The 19,563-nt window shown below is 43.4% G+C and overlaps 1 protein-coding gene across 2 annotated transcripts in view; it reads right to left on the reverse strand.

Annotated features, from left to right (window-relative positions):
* P4HA2 (prolyl 4-hydroxylase subunit alpha 2) overlaps positions 1-18,743 on the reverse strand; it is a 28,151-nt gene extending 9,408 nt beyond the window's left edge. For both annotated transcript variants that reach the window (XM_074155658.1, XM_074155659.1), the window contains exons 1-9: positions 18,668-18,743; positions 17,219-17,321; positions 9,929-10,028; positions 8,240-8,336; positions 7,492-7,643; positions 5,831-5,968; positions 4,355-4,594; positions 2,546-2,757; positions 1,592-1,768 (exon numbers count right to left, since the gene is read on the reverse strand). In XM_074155658.1, coding sequence (XP_074011759.1) covers positions 1,592-1,768; positions 2,546-2,757; positions 4,355-4,594; positions 5,831-5,968; positions 7,492-7,643; positions 8,240-8,336; positions 9,929-10,010 — 1,098 coding nt within the window. In that variant the 5' untranslated portion in view covers positions 10,011-10,028; positions 17,219-17,321; positions 18,668-18,743. The remainder of the gene's footprint in view (positions 1-1,591; positions 1,769-2,545; positions 2,758-4,354; positions 4,595-5,830; positions 5,969-7,491; positions 7,644-8,239; positions 8,337-9,928; positions 10,029-17,218; positions 17,322-18,667) is intronic.
* Between the last annotated feature and the right edge of the window lie 820 nt (positions 18,744-19,563).

Below are 19,563 nucleotides of genomic sequence, written 5' to 3' on the forward strand. Positions count from 1 at the left end.
TTAATTGAAAACTTTCCTCTGAATCTTAAGACTACAGTATTTGTCTACTCTTACAGGGACTGATCCCACTTCTACAGTATATAGCTTATATGAAGAATTCCTCTGACATTAGTAATATAAACAAAATTCAGTGAGCGAGACTTAAGACTTTCCATAAAACTTTGAACAAAAAGGGAAAATTAATAAAAAAAATTAATAGGTGTCTTATTTAGAGTGTGCTTAATTTGATAAAATACATTAAGTGATATGCTCTATTTGAATGTTTCCATTTTATCTGAAGCTCTTGAAGTTTTATAGTATGATGTAATAGGAAAAAGTCTCCATGTATGGAGGTGAGAGTCCTCACTGAGACAGGAGTGTTCTGCCAACACTCCCATAGTTGGCTGGTAGTCACAGAAGTCCAGCTCCACAAACATCCCAAATTATTAATGTTCTTAGGAAGCATCAGTTTCTCAATCTGTTTCTAACTATTTAAGTTTACATTTAGAAATACATACAGAAGAGTAATTCTTGACTGGAATTTTAGTAGCTAGAAGAGTGCTAAAATGAACCATTCATCTATAAAAATAGAAGAGTTTAGTTTTAGATGCTTATCAGACCTGACAGAAAAGGAAGGTGTAGCATCTACTACTGACCTCACACTGCCATAGGTTTTGTGGGTTTTTGTGGGTTTTTTTGCCAGAAAGGAAACAGACTGGAACTTCCACCTCTAGAAAAATCAGAAGAGGTCATTACTAGTTACACTAGGTAACTGCTTTTTTGTGTGGAGGTATTGCTCAAAACAAGGGTCCCCACTCAAAGCTGCTGCCTTTGAGTTGGATCTACACTTGGTACACCAAGGCTGTCACATTTGCATCTCTGCTGCCCAACAGCCAGCTATCGAGGCGGAAACGTCACATCTAAAGTGCTCTGGGAGAACAACTGCAACGTGCATTCTACCTTACAAGTACTCCATCCTTCCCAAGTCCCAGATGAGGAATTACTTAAGAGCACAAATGATTTCTCCAGTCTGTGTTAGCTGTATCACGTTATTCCCGATGAGCTGTGTGTGGCTTCAGGAGGACACCGCAGTTGCACTCCTGGATGCACCACTGCATCTGAAGCGCCTGCTTCTGTGCAGGTCTCTACTATGGTTTAAAACAGAAGCTGTGGATTCCAGGTTTCCTGTGGCAAAAAATCCAAACATCTAGATATTCTTCTAGCACAACTTAAAACCCCATTGTTTCTTCCCACTTCTGTTGGGATTGGGGCTTTAATTTTGTTTTGAAGTTTGGACACCTACTCCCACCACTGTAAGCCAGTCACCTACCTACCTTTTCAGGTCTAGTTCCTGGTTTCCTAAAAGGTTTCTCTGCCATTTACTGAGAACTTTGCCTAATTAAATGGAACAATGCATAAATACCTTCACAGCAGCCTGGGCTCTATGGTCCTACATCACCAGGGAATTTCAAAATTGTTCCCCTTCGGCTCACAGCTGGAGTGTATCATCTGTAGCATGAAACCAGATCTTTCAAAGTCTTTGCCTAGTCTTTGCTAACAGATTAAAGCATGGAATTAGCAGTCATTAGTGAAATGAAGAGGGGAAACCTACCCTTGGCTTAGCCAGTTGTTTAATCTTCTCAATTTCTTCATCAGACATGACATCATAGTATCGTACAATATGAGGGCTGTCCCATTCATCTTCTTCCTTAAAGGGTGCTATGAGCAGGTGAGGGTTTCTGTTTCCATCATGGTACCTACAAAACAGCCTTTTCTGTCTTCGAGGTGTCTGAAACAAAACGCCAAACAAAACATTGTTTGCTCACTTTCCATGAGCTTAAAACAGGCAAGACAAAAACCAAAGTGGGCTTCATTCCACGCACGCTGGAAAAGTCATCAGCCAACTGGCAGATTTAAGAGGTAAGCATAAGCGATTCTGCAATTTACTGCAAATAAAAAAACCCAACATATGCCACTCAAGATACCACTGAGCAACTACTGAAACACTGACCTTTAGCAGAGTTAAACTATAATAGCTTACAGATTAAGCAAATAACTACACAAACAGCTAGCTGTAAAAATTCTGGTTCTTATAATTAAGTCTATGCAGATGGAATAAATGGACTCCTTTCCCTGCACTGAGAGTTAAAGCCACATTTGTTGAGAGGTACTGGAGACTGGTTGGTCAACACAAGTCACCCCAGAAGGACAAGCCTTTAAGATGCAAAAGAAGAGGAAATGCACAACCAGCTCTCAGTGGAAAAAGCCTCCCAGTATATCGGGACAGCCAGCAATTGAAATGGTTGAGGAGAATCAGTTTTCAACAACCTTTAAGAAGTACAGTTCAGAGCTTTTTTCTGTCTAGGATTAACAGCCAAAGATAGAGAGGCCAAGACATAAGGTAGAAATCTCAGCCTGGGCAGAACTAGACTTAATTTTTTTTAAAAAAAAAAAAACAAACAAAAAACCACCAGTTTCACAGAATACAAAACTTAATGCCTCCCAGCAAGCTTCATCACCCTTACACAAAGGCAGCAGAGTTGGGAAAGCCTTGCCTTTCTCTTACCATTTTTACCCCTTCACCTCTGCAAAGGGCTTCATAGATGTCACGCTCCGGCAAGTAGTCGAGAGGCCTCTCGTAGGCACCACTTTGCACCACTGGTTCTGTCGTCATCATGGTTTTGTTCACTGAGCTCTCTTTCTCCTTCTCCTCTCTCTCTTTCTCCAGCAATTTCTCAAAGTACCGCAGATTACTGCCTGCTCTCTCATGAGTACTGTCTTCATTGAGAGAAAAACAGACAGAACCAGTGATTTATGCAGTCTCAGGAACTGTTAATACAAACTAGTCTTTGTATCAAGACACAGCAATAATTCTCCCCTTTCTAAAGCATTATCAGGTAACCAAAGGCATTGGCACTGAAAACCAGCACTGGGAAGTTTCTGTCTTTGCAGAGGGAAGATAGGCATAATCTGTGAAAGAATCATTTCTGGGAGGACCTATGACAAAACTTGTATTTCAGGAAAAAAAAGGAGTAGGAGTTTTTTTGTCTTCACATCCCTCCTTTTCTCTCAACGTCTGTAGCTCTTCCCTTGTCCACTCCATCATGGAAGGCCACCAGGTTGGTCAGGCAGGACTTGCCCTCGGTAAAGCCATGCTGGCTGTCTCGAATCGCCTCCCTGTCCTCTACATGCCTTAGCATAGCACAGAGGTGAGGCTGACAAGTTGGTAGAAAGGAGGACTCTGGGAACTACCCGTTTTAAAAATGGGTGTAAGATCTAGGAACACCATCAATAGATCTTTACCACCACTAAGCAGGTGGTAAAGGTCCTCCTTAACTAAGGAATAACTCCTTGTCCACTGCGAAGTGTTTCTGGACACCTAGAACAGCTTCTTTCCCTTATGACCCTGCCAAGGTTATTGTGTTTATCTTATTTAACTAACCCAGAAGGCCACAGAAGTAACCACTCATTAGAGCATGGGCTAATAATGGCCAGATAAGGAAGTTGAGCCCAGGGCAGAGGAAGCTGCTGCTCCCAGAAGGGACTGCCAAGTCTGTTCCACTGTTTGGTGCTGATAAAGATTTGCATTCTGCTATCAGTGCTAAACCTTATTACTGCAGAGGGAGCTAGATCCAACACATATTCATATCCTTGTCAATTTTAATCTATGAATTCCTGTGCCTGCAGAAAATTAGACTGATACATATTTTTCAACAGAAAGGCTTCACCCACTCCCAGGATGCAGCTAACATCTAAATTAAGAACAGCTGATTGAAAAAACATACAAATACATAACACAGTAGATGTTAATTGGAGAGGATAAACCTTTCTAATGCAGGAACTAGGCAAAGCTGAATAGGAAGCGATGCTTATTTGCTTACTCAAGAGAAAGCTAGAAACAGACCAGAGATAAAAGGAGGTTTGAAGAAACTCAATCTGTTCTGAATATTCAGAAATAAATACTTTGAGATCTCAGGCAAAGTGTTATTCTGGCAAAGAGTATCTATACTGAGGAGTAAAGGGGAATATGTGTAGTCAGTCAGACTTTACAGAAGATCCAGCGCTGCCTAAGTCAACCCAGGCTTTAACCAGTACCAAATACATCATCTCAGTACACTGAAGCAAATCACACGGGCGCAGAGACACACGTTTGGTCTTGGAGTAATAAGAGCATGGACTATAAGACAGCTTGTTAAAGATACTTCATGTATAAGTAGACTGGTAGGGTTTTTTTTCCAGGACCTATGTTTATTGCAAGTCATCTGGCAGGATTATCCTTCCACTCAGCTCACCAATATAGATGGGCCATGACTGCTCTTGGCTCTGTTGCTGGCAACACTCCCCAGCACTCAAATAGCAGGTTTTTTGTTCTTACCAAGGGATATCAGACGCCTGGTAAGCTCCATGGCTCTGTGTAAGTCCCCAAACTGGAAAACAGCATAGCTGAGATAGTCTAGGATCTCCACTTTGCTGACTGTTGTATCCTCCCCCTCATCATGTTGTTTTAGGGCTTGTTCCATCCAGAGTACTGTGTGATAGTAGTCTCCATCATTGTAAGCGGTCTTCCCCATACCAAAGCAGTCGCCTACTGTCAAAGAGGATCTGTATTTTGTTCCTAAAAACAAAAAGATAGCTTTAAGCAATCCACACAGAAGCAACTTTGCCTTCAAATACACAGAATTGAGGAATATCTGAAAACACATGCTTTTATCATCCAAAAAGGCTTTTAAATGACAATGCTTCGACAATTTTTCAGGTTCTGTATTCAACTGATCACCTCAGAACTAAAGATTACATTCTAAAGATTACATTCTGTGGCATTTTCCTTTGGAAACCAAGAGAAGCTTAACATAGCAATTCCAGTGTTAAGCTGTTGTGCTTCCTGTCGTAGACAAAGGCAGAGCAGACTAACAGCTTAACGGATTTTACTGAACCTACAAGTTAAAACTGTTAGACGATCAGGGAAGCCTGACTATATGCAGAATTAGGTTGTTTGCTCTTTACTGGAGATGTATATTTGTGCATAAGCAAGCTGATTGTTATTTAGACAAACTGGATATCCATTTGACTGTCACCGTGCACGGATTTCCAGTTGCTCCTGCTCAGCAGATGCACAGATAAGACTTAATTTTAAATTCACTGTTAATAACCTACATATAATAACTAAACCTGTTTTGTCAACTCATCTACCCACACTCTAATGATGCCCATTAAGTTCATAAATAGTGTGTTACTCCAACCATAACCTCTTTCAGTAAGTCTCTCGTATGCAGCAGCAACAAAGATTTATCAGGACTCAGCTTCCAAAACACTGAAGCATCCCAATATATCTATGTACTTTCCAAAATATCTCTCTGTGGCAAAAACTGTTAGTCCCCATTTCACAGAGAGAACAGGAGCAAAGTGATTCAACCAGAGCCTCACTGGAGAGCCATAAGCAAACAAGAACAGAGCCAAGCTTTGTAAGAGCCATCAGAGAAATGAAATTACGGAGCAGCTCCTTCCCTCGGTTCACAAGGTATTGGGGACAGGAAGCACTCACAGTATTTGCTTACACAGTAAGCATCACGAGAAAGTGCTATTATAAAAATCAACATTTTCTTTTAAAGTAATTATTCTAATTTAAAAAAACTGCTACTCGAGCTGCTCACTGCAGACCATGGCACCTTGCCTTGGGTGGGAATAACCTCCAGGCTGCTCTCAATGTGCTGAAGTAGATATGTTCTCAAGCATCTGAACCGCGTGGGCTTTCAGCACCGTGGTTCTTCCTCGCTACTGAAAAAGGACCTTGAGAGCTTAAGGATGTTACCGCTTCCTTCTTTTTAAGTAGAGAAGGCCTTTGTGCACTTACCTGGTAAGTTTCCTCGAGAGAGAGTTTCAGGATCCAGTTTGTACGTGTCCTGCAGGCGCATCAGAGCCTTCGCAGCTCCTGTCTCATCTTCTTCAGTTGGAAAAAACTGACGCTGAATTGTGAGATTTGCAATAAAGCCTTTGGAGTAAAAGGAAAAGATGTTACTTCCAGAGTTTGCATAAATATCAGCACCAGATTAACAAAGAAGAGGAAACATCTGCTTTCTTTCGGGAATTGAGATTCAAATAATACAGGTTTAAAGCCTCCTATTAGGCTCTAAAGTTACAAAAAATATTTTCTGTCTCGTTTTAATACAGTTCATGAGCAAGAAATAAAGGATAAATAACTAAACCCCCCTGTTTTCTCGTGCCACACAATCACTGAAGTACAATGTGAATTTAATGATCTTAATTTTCTTGTAATGTCTCCTTCTAACATGAAAACAGAATAGCTTTCGTCAGTTCTCTTGCAATATCCAGAGACAATGGCAGATCATAGTCACAGACAGCAATTTCAGACTCTGTAAAGTCTGTAAATTCCAACCTGTAAAGCCATGAGAGATTTTCAAATCTCAGCTCAAGGGACAGAGACACCCATCTAGGATCCCCTAAGTAGGGGGAGGACCTTAAGAGGCTTTTATACCCGACAGGTGAAACCAGGCAACATTTAGAAATAAAATTAAATGCACTGCATAAATGTATCAAGGCGGTATGGGAGGGTTGTTTGGGCAGATGGGGGGGCAATTAACTGAAGGAAAACTACCCAGCCATTTCCAATCGTGCAACAAGCAGAACTGGAAAAGGAAGCCTTTAGAAAAAGAATTATTGACAGAAGTACTCAGTAGAATCAAGTATTTTATTTCCATCTAGGATGACTATTCCAAAAGGCAGTAGAAATCTTGGCTGGAAAAAACTTCCAAGTACCTCAACTTTAGCATATGCAGAGTAGAAACGGAAAACATGCAATGTTCTGCCTGAAAAACATAGCCTCTTCTCCCTGACTTTCAAGGAGTCCAGTAAAAATAAACCTGCATTTTAAAAAAAGCAATCTATGGAAGCAAATTCAGGCAGAGGCTTTGACAACAGGATGCAAAAGCAAAGATTAGCACTGGAAACATTTGATATAGCAGGATTGTATATTATCCTGTTATCAACAGACTGAGTCCAACATTCTGCCAACTGTTAAATGCTGGGGCTGATATGAATTCCTTCACCAATTCAGGATGGGTTCTCATATTTTAAATTTTTAAATCTTATCTACTGACCAACACGGTCAAAAAACAATGATTGCCAAGAGAAGCGGCAGACTGGAAAAGCAGATTTTATATTAGCGGAATATAAAGCTCAAGACCAGGTGTAAACCAACAGCTGCTACCAGAGTTGACTGCTCCAGTATATCCCACTCTTTGCCCCAAGCAGCACGAGCTGAACAAAATGCAGGTAATAGTTTCTTTGAGTCTTGACAGATGTGTTTCAGTAGCACGTTTCACCCACTTGGGTAACCAGTAAAGAAGAGGCCAGTCGTTAGTTTAAGTTTCAAACAAACTTGGCAGTGATATTTAAACCACAGCTGAGTTTGCAGCTTTCTGGAACACAAGGAGGATAAACAACTGTGTTGTGAGGCTACCTCCTACCAATACCTTCTTCCCTGGAACTCCTTACCATTTGTTGTATCCTGAAGAACCAGGTTTTCCAATTCCAGCCAGTCAGTATTTAAACGCTTCACCAGCTTATATGCATTCACAGGATGTGCCAGATACCCTTCTGGATCAGAGGTTGATTTGCTCGTCAGTACATCCATTTTTTCAGCCCAGCTGGAACAAGAAGTGTACTCCTCAGTTGCAGACCAATTTATGAACGCATGTCTTCCTTCTTAAGTCATCCTAATTACACAGCTAGAATCAATTTATTGCTGCTTTTGCCATCATAACCAGCTTTCAACTTCACATGGATAAAGTGAAGTACAACTGATTTTTTTAATCAGAATAGTCTTTTTCTTTTAAAAGAAATTTGTTTCCCTGCTTATTATTTTAAACCTTACTACAGTGGGCAAGCATCTCACTTGCAATGAGTCTCGGCCATCAATTTTCAGCATGCTGCCCTTCAGAAAATGAGATAGAGCACACAACCACTGGGAGTGACACTGATCTATCTTAGCAAAAAACACAAGCATAAATAAAACCCCAAGAGCTTTTTAGCTTTATGGAAACTAGACCATAAGCTTTGATTTTCAGAGTGGAAACCCTCTGACACTTCAGAGGCAGCACTGGCAGTCACCTGGATTGCACTGTTGGTCAGCTGAGGAAATACGAACAAGATCTAGCAGCAGAGTGGTGACAAAGAGGTGTTGTGTCACTCAACACAGATGAGCCATTTTGTCACCCTTCATCACGCAGACCTCTCCCCCTACCTTTTAATCTGAGAGAGCTTGTTCTCTTCGGCTCGGATATATTCCTTTAAAGACTGTACCAAGTCTTTCTCCGCATAAATCAGGTCTGTCATTTGACCTAAAAACAGAGTATGAGCAAATGTTAATCAGACCTAAAGGAGTAACCATTTCCAACAGCACAGGAGACAGACCTTAGATGCTCCAGGGCAATTAAAACCACCACAAAGAACAGACAAATTAAGGGTATGCACTTTAATGCCTGTAAACCACAAAAGCTGTTATACACGCAGGTCTGGCATTCAAATGCTTCAAGGGGCTTTTAAAATGCCAACTTCAATGGCTCGCGTAGCTTTGCTGTGACCCTTCCACTGCCTCTGAATTACATTCAATTTTTACAATTGTATGCAAGACAATGAAAAGAAAAGTTTGACATTAATACAGCTATTGAGTCAAAGCAACAAAAGATCCAAGTAGTTGCCAAAGCATCTGTTCTACATATGGATTCAGATTAGGTCACACTAATAGATTATTAGCCTAACTACTGGCATCACTTAAAATTACAGCTTTTCAATACGGGTAACTGTGGAAACACAACCTAACGTTAAGTAAGAGGAATTTCAGACTAATGTTTATAGACACACACACAAACACACTCTCCTGATTAGCATTAGTGGAAATTGCCAGCACATCAATCCTAATTGCTATGACAAACCCTGCTCTTCAAAGGCCCAACACTGAAAGACCGGATGAGATTTATAAATGCAGCCACAGCTTTAGTTTCAGCATTCCAAAGTAGCTATTAATGAGGCATGATTAAGCAGATGGAAGTCAGCAGGCTGGGCTATTTTCAGAGGTAGGAAAGGTTCAGGAATAGGTAAGTGTAAAGAAAAGGTGATCCTTTACAGTAACTTTGTACAAAAAGCTACTTAACTTAGGAAAAGAGAGAACCAAATGACGTGGATGTAGTGAAATGCTGTTTAGCCAGTTTCAGAGCACGTGCTGGGGATTGGCAGTGAAACACCACCCTGCCTTGCTCTGCCTGAGTGGTTCCACATAGTGGTGCAAAACAAACCACAGGGAGTTTTGAGTTCTGCCATTCAGAAATAGCTGTACTCAAAGCACACCCTGGAGAACAGCCAGCTGTAGTTAATCAGTCTCTATTATGGGGGTAAATTCCCCACACTATTCCACAGGAAAACAGTAGACCAAGTCATAGGAGAAAACTCAGTTTGTGCTTATTTTTAGGTTCTACCACAATCATACATGGAGGTATCACAGCTATTAGATCACAAGAATTAAATTGTCATAAAAATCAATTTATTTTCAGGATTTATAACAATGTGAATTCTTCAGGATTTACTCAGGTCTTACAAAACACACATAAGGTAAGAGGGATATTAATTTTCCCTTCTGACACCTAACTCCAGCTTTTTGAGAAGACAGGAGATTTCAGGTTCTGTGAAAGAAAATATTTCACATATTTATCACTTAAATTCTTTTCACAAATCATAAATTCAGGACTAAGCTTTTTAGCATAAGGTTTTGCTGTGTTCAAGACAACAACAGGTGAACAATTCTTAACATAACATAGGAACCGTCTTATTTTACTGACGGTCCCCAGAGAAGCTATATGCTTCAACTGCAAACTTTTAACTGTTTTGGGAATCACATTAACTACATCACAACATCACACATCAGTTCTCTCCATACCTATGGAGGTGAAGAACTCTGCTTCTGCATGCCTGATCAAGAAAATACAGGTGAAGAACATCAACTGCAGCAAGGGCTTCATCTTCCAGATAGCTCAAATCTGTAACGAATTAAAAGGAAGAGGAGGAGTAAAAATTACTAACTTATTTGTGAGAAAAAAACCTCAAAGCATTAATCTTCATCTTCAGTCATTTCACCCTCATGAAAGCGATTTATATCCTTGAAAGACTGAATTCTAATCAGTAAAGCTTGACAAAAGTCTTCTTTAACCACTGGAGCTGTTACTTAAGTGTCTCAAATGCTCTCTGGTATACTCTTTGGGATTTACACGGAAGACACTGCAGTCCATGGAAAGCCCACATGACAGAAGTAATGGAAGCAATATTAGTCCAGAGAGAGTGAGAACAAGATATTCTGCAAGGGCAGCTCAATGCCTTCCACATCACGCATAATTATGGCTGAAAAACAGGAGAGTATACAGAGTTGTATTATAGTCCAATAATAATAAAAAATAAAAGTCTAAATTAAACGGTCAGACTTGTAGCATGCTGTGGAACTCAGTTATATAAAAGCTGTCTAGAAAGATAAACAGCATGAAAGCCAAATAGAGAAATATAGAATTTAGTAGCATGGAAGTGGCAGCGATGGCTGGAAAAGTTGAAAGTGAAATTTCCAACTCTGCTTATTCAAGATGCATCATCTCAGCATATTGGCCTCTGGGCATAGCCCTTGTGACTTCTGTATTTCAAAGGCTGAGCCAGCTTCAAAACCCAACCCCTCGAGATGGAGATTGAAAGCAGACTATTACAGCTCTAAGAGCACAGCCCGCTGAGGGCATGGACAGGAAACCACTCTGGGCAGACAAGGTAGCAGGCAAGTGAAATAAGGGATGCAAGGCCCATACAGAAGAGCCTCCTGGGAGCCGTAATTCTCTTGGTACGTCTGATGGCCAGGACCTGCTTCTTCCAGGGAATTTATAAGTCTGAACTGCACTTGGACGAGCCCACAGCTCGCTCCAGAGCTGCCTGTTCACCGAGCAGTAACAGCCACCACGGTCAGTCCTCACCTATGAGCACTGCTGCTCGGCAAACACTGAGCTCTCACAACACCCGGGTACAGTGTCAAGAGGAAGATGACAACTCTTCACCATAATCCAAGATGCAACTATTCTTTTTTTCCTACCCACTGTAACTGGATAAACTGGTAGCTGGAAATGACCGCTTGCAACCTGCTCTTACTTCAAACACAGTAAATAACGTGCAGCTATTTCGGGCAAAATGGAATCACACACATCTGATGAGGAAGTGGGATGGAGGGGAGAAGGGAAGGGAAAACACATGGAATATCCTCAAATTTCAATCAACGCAGCAAAGTAGAAAGGTATTAAAATAAGGTAATTCTGGAACAACTCTATCTTGTTGTTCCCTTGGGCTCCACATATCTGCCAGCACAACACGAGACAGAAGGTGGAAGGTGGATACCGCCCTTTCCTGCCGGGTTTTCCAAGCTTCACCCTCAGTTCAGCTCACCAGTGCCATGGACCTTAACACCAAACACACCACCAGTGAAGAACACCAGAAATAGCTCTGTTCTCTGCTATGTATTATCACACAGCAAGACAATTGTTTTTAAATTATTCTTTTGATTGCTTTAAAAAGACTACATGAGGAATCAGAAACATTTACCACAACAGTTCGCGAGCATGAGTAAGCAGGAAAACGTCTCACAGCATCATAATAAGTCCTCTCCTTTCCTTCTTCTGTTTCTCACCCCCCCTGCAAACCGCATATTCCCAAACTGCTTGTTTAAGTTAGTTCAGAACTAGTACATGGGTAATCTGAGAACTGAGTAAAGCTGAATGAATAGTACCATGCAGAGGTCTGCCAAAACTAAAAGCCACAATAAGTGATGTAGCAGAAAGCACAGCTAGTCAAGAGCACTTGGGAAGTGCATTAATTTGGATCTATTAAGCCACAGCTGTCCATCTGCATAGTCTGTCATCGTTTCATGGAGCGGTTTTTTGGACGCACTACACAAACGCCTGGCAAAACAATTACAAGGGAATTTTCCAGTTAAAACAACACAACTACATTCTCTGCCCTGCACCTCCCCACCATGTTCTCTCATGGCTGGGGATATCTGCCAAGAAGAACACTTACTCCAGCTAGCAGCTTGTCTTCATGGCAGATCTTTAACAGCTTTGCCATCCTACTCAGACTTATTGAGTCAATAAACAGAAACCTCAGTAAACAGAGAAATCAGCTCTTGCTTGAACAAGCAGGACACCTGGCTGCAGGGTTCTCCAATTGTTTGTACACGTTCTTTTCACAGCTGTTACAGCACAAATAATGAGTTACAGGAGGCCGAGTATAATGTTATAACCACACTCTTGGAGAGCAGGAGCATGTGTGCATACACACACGTACACATGCCCACCCCACCACAGCTAAACCATCTGCTAACAAAGAGGGTAAGAGAGGCAGAAGGGACATTAGCACCTCCTACCTCAATAACTAAATCGAGACACATGTTTATAATGAGTTTTATTCAAACAGAAAATGGAAGAACTTAGTTGCATAGAAATGCCAGATAAGAAGCCTGTGTAGGACAAATACTGCCTACGTTCTGGCTTTTTTTCAACAGCATCTTCAAATGGAGAAGACATCATGCTGGACAGGTGAATTTAAGATTTCCTTTTATTTAAGTGAGAATAATGACATTCCTCTGCAACAGACTGAGGAGGTTTGAGCAGAGCCACTGGGCTCAGTTCAGCCTTGGGCTAGAAAAGCCCTCCATGCAGAAGTCACAGCAGGCTGTTGACGCTGCCCTGAGCTAGGGTTCTAAGACAGCCCAGGGAAGAAGCACAGTGCCCGGGCTCATGAGGCTACATCAAACCATATCAGCACAGACATCCTGAGGGCACTTGTGTAAGTTCTCATCTCTGAGGAACATCTGTCACACTTGAGGGACTGTCCTCACAGAAGAGAAGCTGTTCCACCAACACTGGTAGAGCTAAAACTTCTCCACATACAGCAAGAGATACTTAATGCTTTGCTCCTTTCCTTCACTTAAATGCGCTCAAGCCAGCCAACCAAATGGATATTGTACAAACACTTCTTTAGGAGTGTAAGACCTCAATGAATCATTGCTCCCACTGGAAAGAGTGCTGTCAGACTTCAGAGAGCACTGGCAGGAGGAAAAATGTTCTTCTAGACAAAATAGACCAGGATGGAATTTCTCTCCACAAGTTAGGTTATTTAATAAAGAATTCAGTCTTTCTAAAAATTCTTAATCAAGAAGATATAAAAACACAGACCTGGCTTATAAAGGAAACGTTACTTGCACATCTACCAAGGTTATCAGTTTCTCACCCAACCTGATTTCATTTCCACTCATGGGGGGATTCAAGCCAGCTCCCACACAAGCCAAAGGAAGGACTTTTTTCAGGTCAAAAGAAGAAACAAATACCTATTACTCATTCAGTCCCTTTAGGGCTCCCACTTCTGATCAAACTGATAAGCTGCAGTCTCCTTTGTATCACACAGAACAAGAGCCTGATCCTCACAGAGCCTTCCTTTAGACAGAAGGCAGGACATCTACCCGTGTATGCTGAAGCTAGAAGCCCTAAAAACATGAACCCCTCTCTTCACCCCACAAAAGAGCCTCAGCAAGTACCATTCAGCTGACACAATGGTGTAGAAGGGAACTTGATTTGCATTCTGCAGCTTTTTTCTTTAAAAAAACCAAAAAAGTAATAGTAATAGCACACAGGATAGTGCAACTTGCATTTTCAATTACCTGATGGCTGATCATTTGCTCGTGATGTCACTTTTCATTCCCAGATAAGGGTGTCCTCAGAAGAACAAAACAAGTCAGAAGAAACCCTCCGGTTGCCTGACAGCCTAACTAAAAACAGGGACTAACAAAAGCAAGTCCTTCATCCAGGCTCCAAATTTGCCCAGACTTCTCATGCAGAAGAATTAAACTAAGTGGAACCGACATAAGACCAGTCTGTGTAATTTAAAGAATAGAAGTCATGCCCCTTATTGTTGCTTATTATGGCAAATCAGGCCAGAGTGTGACTCTTGCTGTACTGGGAACTTTCTTTTTGATCACATGAACTCCAGAAAAACACCCCACAGTATTGTTCCAGTCTCCCACATAGATGTGATAGACTTCCTTTGCTATCAGGCTTCTCCAGAGGAGGCATGGAACTGGGGGGTGATTTAGCTGCTCCAAACTGCTACCAGCAAAGTCACCTCTCTTCCCAAAGACAAGGTGGGGGGGGAAAGGTTTCACAGGGTTAATTTCAGCCCCTATTAATGCATTTCTTTCTAAGTCCCTATTTCAGTCTCCAATCCACAAAATTCAGGTGACATTACCTCACAGCCACTCCAAGATAGTGATGCAGTTGGATAACAGCTAGAACAGGTATAACAGATCAAAAGTGAAAGGAGAGCAGTAAGTGTGCAATACTTCATTGATCCATACAGAATCACAGTCAAAAACCTGCAGATCATCACTGGTCAGCAGACTGCCAACTCACTGCTTCAGAATGTTACCAATTCTGAGCACAAATCACAGCAGAAGTCACTGCTCTGTCAGTACCTTTAGGTCATCAGACATCCTCTGCAGCCATGTTTCCTTCATGGCAAACTTTAATTACCCCTAACTGATCTAGTTTTCTATTTCTTATTTCTTCCAGGGTGGCGGTGTTTTGATTTGGGTTTTGTTTTGTTTTTTTTCTTTCTATCACAGCATACAACAATGGGTTTTTTTCCAAGCAATTAAGGTAGGTTACTGTTCACTAATTTGGTTCCATTCTTACAGACCCACACTTCGCTACAGACGAATAAAAGTTTGTGATACAAAGTATCATAACCAGATACCATCAACATCGGATTAATATATCATTTTCTGAATGGTATATACGTTTTCTGAACCATCACAATGCAACAGCTTACAAGCTGATGACACAAATAAGGGTTACACAGCCTGTCTCCTCTTCTGTGCTTGCCTATGCTATTAAAGACACCTGGAAAATCACTGCTGAAATAGCTGCTTCCACATGTACCTAAATTTAAAATACCATGGTGAAATCCAACAAGCAAATCACTACTTCAAAGTCACCTCAGGCCACAGATGGGTTCCTGGCACATACACAGCTGAGGTCCACATGCCAGGCTCTGAAGAATGGTCCATCCCCAAACAGCAATTTGAGGCTGGACTCTTGGATGAGACAGGTTTGCTTGGGGCTTCTCCAGATGCCAGTGCCTTCCACCCACTGTCTTATTGCTTGCAGACACGGCAAGAAGCACCAAACTGACCACGCAGCTGCCTTCAGCCCCTTTCCCCTCCTCAGACAATGGAACTTCAAAAACAGGCAGCAACTTGCTGTCAGTATTGATGGCTGTAGATACGGCTAATTATATTTAAGTGGAAAATATTACCAAAAAACCTGCGAGATTGCTTATATACTTTAGAGCCAAAAAGATGGGCTGAATTGTAAACAGATTTTCAGGATGTTGCCAAGGAAGAGCTTCTCTCAATACCTCTGTAAGAAAAGCAGCCATAAAAATCATCCAACTTGTAGCAGTATTTCATGTCTTGCAGATTAGCCCAACACATTAGCCAGGCGGTGCCTGGCACGTGATGGCACCTATAAAACTATTTTACAATTATTAAATCCTAAGGAAACATATTAATTTCATCCTAAGAAAGCAAGCCTTCACCATTGGCTGAAGACTTTGAAACAAGTAATGCAGGGCCAAAACTCATTATCCACATAAACTGAGATGCTCCAACATTCAGCCACTCCTCTGACCAAAAGAACTTTGGATTTAAACACCCGTCAGCGCCCCACCCAGACAGCACTGTCATATCTTGAACCTCACGTCAGGATTCATGAGGCTGCCAGCGCAGCACAGTCACCTTGCCACAAACACTAGCCCTCAGTCATGCCCAAGGAGACACAAAAGGCATTGCTCCCTTTCAATATTAGGTGCCTCCTCGCAAGTGAGTTCTCTCCATCATCAAATAACTGCTTCCCAGCTCCTTCCCCCAGTACGTATTGGATTTACTGCTCAAAACAGCTTATGCCAGCATCACTACCTTTCTTGCCAAAGGGTCTAACGTGCATCTGAAAACAATTATAATTGCCTAGCAAATAATACAACATGATTGCCTTGTATTTTTCAAGGCAAGCCAAAAGAAAAGGAGGAAAAGCTGTTTGTTTGCACGCATTAACAAGGATACAGTACATTCCTGCAAAACTGCATGCATCTCTGCTAATACAGAATGACTTGTTATCCTTTGTTATAATAACCTTAGAAACTATAAGCATCTTGATTAGCTCCCAACAGCTGTGGTTTTTGGGTTGCTTTTTTTTTTTTTTTAAACCATAGCAAAGAATATTTTTTCTGCACTCCAGCAGGCAAGAAAATTCATGCTAGTCTAAGGCACAGCAAATCTGCCTGCATCTTGCTCTGCAGCACCTGCAAACTCACCCCATATGAAACAGACTAGAGTCAAAACCCACACTGTCAGTGAAGACAGGACAGCAACATCGCACGTTCTTTTCTCATTAGAGCTTATTTCTCAGCATTAGAATTCAGTCTGCATTTTACTGTGCAAAGCCCATAATTTTAGTGCATCGTGATACTTAACCTTCCATATGCTGTACAGCATTAAAAAAAATCTTCCTGTTCAGAAAGAAGGGGGTTTTTTAATATATAAAAATGGTCTGCCATCAGTGAACTGATTCTTTCAAATAATAGCAGCAATTTAATTAAAATCAGACATTATCTCAGAGGTGTGTGGGTTGACTCTATTCTAAGATCACCCTAGAACGTGCCCCTGCCACACTTCACGTTCTCGTTTCTCAGACATATAGAAAACCATACACAAAAATCAGAACTAGTCATAGGAAAAATATCTGTGTTTACAGCTTGCTTCTTTGGAAGTTCGCCAATAAGCGCAGCATGGAAATTATAAACAGGCTGGATTCCTGACTTAGACCTAGAATGAAAAACTTCTTATATTAAATGGTAAATCATGCTCCCTCTGCTGTTACTGTATCTGAAATACATAATCATACTCTGGGCTCGTACTTCCTGAACTGGTAAGAGCTACATTTTAAAAAAAATTAATCTCAAGGAATTATGGCATAAGCAAGAAGCAAAATTCTTGTCTGTTAGTGTCATAGCAATGGCATTTTACAACTGTAGAATAGTGTTCTGCTTGTAAAATACAACTGGCAGTTATTAGTTGCTATATACATTTACAACATACCTGTGGGATTATTTCCTAGGTCCTAAGTGCCAGAAAGCTGAAGTATTTCCCCGGTGAAGATGGCTGTGGTGGCCTTTCAGCTCAGCTTCGCCCTCACAAAGCCCTAGAAAATTAAGGGGCAAGAGATTTTGCAACAAAAATGTCTTCTACGAAAGCCTACCTTCAGTACTTACTACTGAGGAACAGGGGTGATTACTGGCTGGGAATACCAAACATCACAAAGCCAGACAGCTCCAAACACAGCCTATATTTACACATCCTCTTTCCTCCTTGCTTCCAGGTTACAAGGACATTCTTTGCTGCTTGAAATAAAATTATTCTGTCTGCTCAAAAGCATGTTTCGCATTACTATGACAAAGCAAGCTACCGTGCCCCAGGTAGTGCCTTCAGCTTTCACGCCAGCCTGCCCTCCACTGCTTTTGCACAACCCTTTTCCACCAAGGCTTCGATTACCGCACGGCTCTCTGCGCTCTCCTGGCTTATCCACAGCTCGGCTGCACATCTGCGGGCTTTGACAGAAATAAGGACCAGCGTTTTTCAGAAAACAAATCTCAGGATAAACCAAAATGAGATAGGAGCAGAACAAGCGAGTTTGAAACACCTTTAACGAAGCTCAAGACATCGCTTCCTCTATCTCGGGGCTATGGCAGGCTGGAAGCAGTCACACAGGCAGTCAGTGCAGCTGACACCCTGCAATACTTCTAAGTTCTGCTGTAATATCAGTCATATCTTAATTCAGAGGGAAAGGAAAAGGGAAATCAGCCCTTCCACTTTCTCTTTTTTTTTTTTTTTTTTTTTGCAATGATGATACTTCTAACATGTTTACAAAAGCCCAGTGATTCTTCTGAAGTGTCATTTTGTCATTTTCGGCAGTTTTCCCCCCCAGCTGAGCCGCCGCTGCACGGCAGAGGCAAGCAGCAGGACGGCGGCCGCCCCTCGCTGACCCCAACGGCGGCTGCTGCTCCCTCCGGGAGGGTCGAGCATTTCACCGCCGCATCTCAGGGCCGGACCCCCCCGGCTTTCCAGCCACCTCCGACCCGGCTGCCCAAAGGCGCACCCGGCCTGACCCCCCCCAGCCCAGCCCCGGCCCCACCGCCGGGCTGGGGACCGACGCGTTCCTCACAGGCGGGGTCTCCTGAGGGGGAACCGCCAGCCCTGAGGGAAAAACACCGCCGGACCCGAGAGGGGGAGACCTCCGCCGGCCCTGAGGAAGGGACACGGCCAGCCCTGAGGGGGGAGACCCCTGCCGGCCCTGAGGAAGGGACACTGCCAGCCCTGAGGGAGGGAGACCGCCGGCCCCGAAGGGGAACACCCCCCGCCGGCCCTGAGAGGTGAACCGCGGCCCGCGCGGGGTGAGCTGCTGCCCCGCGACCCCTCAGCGCTGGGAAAGCGGCTTCACCTGCGGCGCCGCTGCCGCCCCCGCCCTGCCCGATCCCCCACCCGGCTCACCCGGCAGCAGCAGCCCCTCTCGCCGCGCTTCTAGAACCGCCCCGGCCCTTCCAGCCGCGCCGCCGCCCGCTCGCCCGGCCCGGCCCCGCCGGCCGGCCCGCCCCCGGCCCCGCTCCCGCTGAGCCCCGCCCACGGCCCCGCCCCTCCGGCCGTAACGCCGCGAGTAGCGGCGCACACCACCCCCGCCCTGCCCCGGGTCACCTCAGGCCCCCGTCGAGCCAGGCCAGGCCTGGAAGCGGGGTGTTCCCCGGTTAAAAGGGGATTCCACAGGGAAATTAAACACCACCTGTAAATCCTGATTGCATTCTAAAAACTTCCCGCCTGTCTCTGAGGGGTTTCCCTGCGGGCTGGCTGTTCCTGCGGCTCCGGCACTGCGTTTCCGCCCAGCCAGCCTGAGGTGGGGCGTCCCCATCGCCCGGCACCTCCTCGCCAGCCTTAGGCAGCCGCAGGTCTCATAAGGAGGAGGAAAATTATGTTTTAAAAGGGAATGAGAAGATGATCTCTGTGGTGGAACGTGGCTGGGACATGCGGTCAGGGTGTGACAGGCTGAGGGAGGAATGGCCGGTCTCCATTTTGATGTGGACGGCCTGGGCTCGGCCTGGGCTCGGCCTGGGCTCGGCCAAGGAGCGGCCCAAGCTCTGAGCACGGTTCATGGGTCACAGCACACCATGGGCGAGGACGGACCCAGCGACAGGCATGGGCAGAGCTGAGGCGAAGCCAAAGAAGATCATTTCCCCAGCTCACCGGGAACATCTAATTTACTTTCTTCCCCCTCACCCCAAACCAGTATTTGCACCAATTCAGAGCAACCGTCATCATTACCAATCATCGTAATGATTGCCTTAGGCAAAAATAGCATCTTTTCGATACTAGGTTGCCCAGAGAAGCTGTGGCTG

The sequence above is a fragment of the Numenius arquata genome, chromosome 11 (assembly GCF_964106895.1).
Source record: "Numenius arquata chromosome 11, bNumArq3.hap1.1, whole genome shotgun sequence".
NCBI lineage: Eukaryota > Metazoa > Chordata > Aves > Charadriiformes > Scolopacidae > Numenius > Numenius arquata.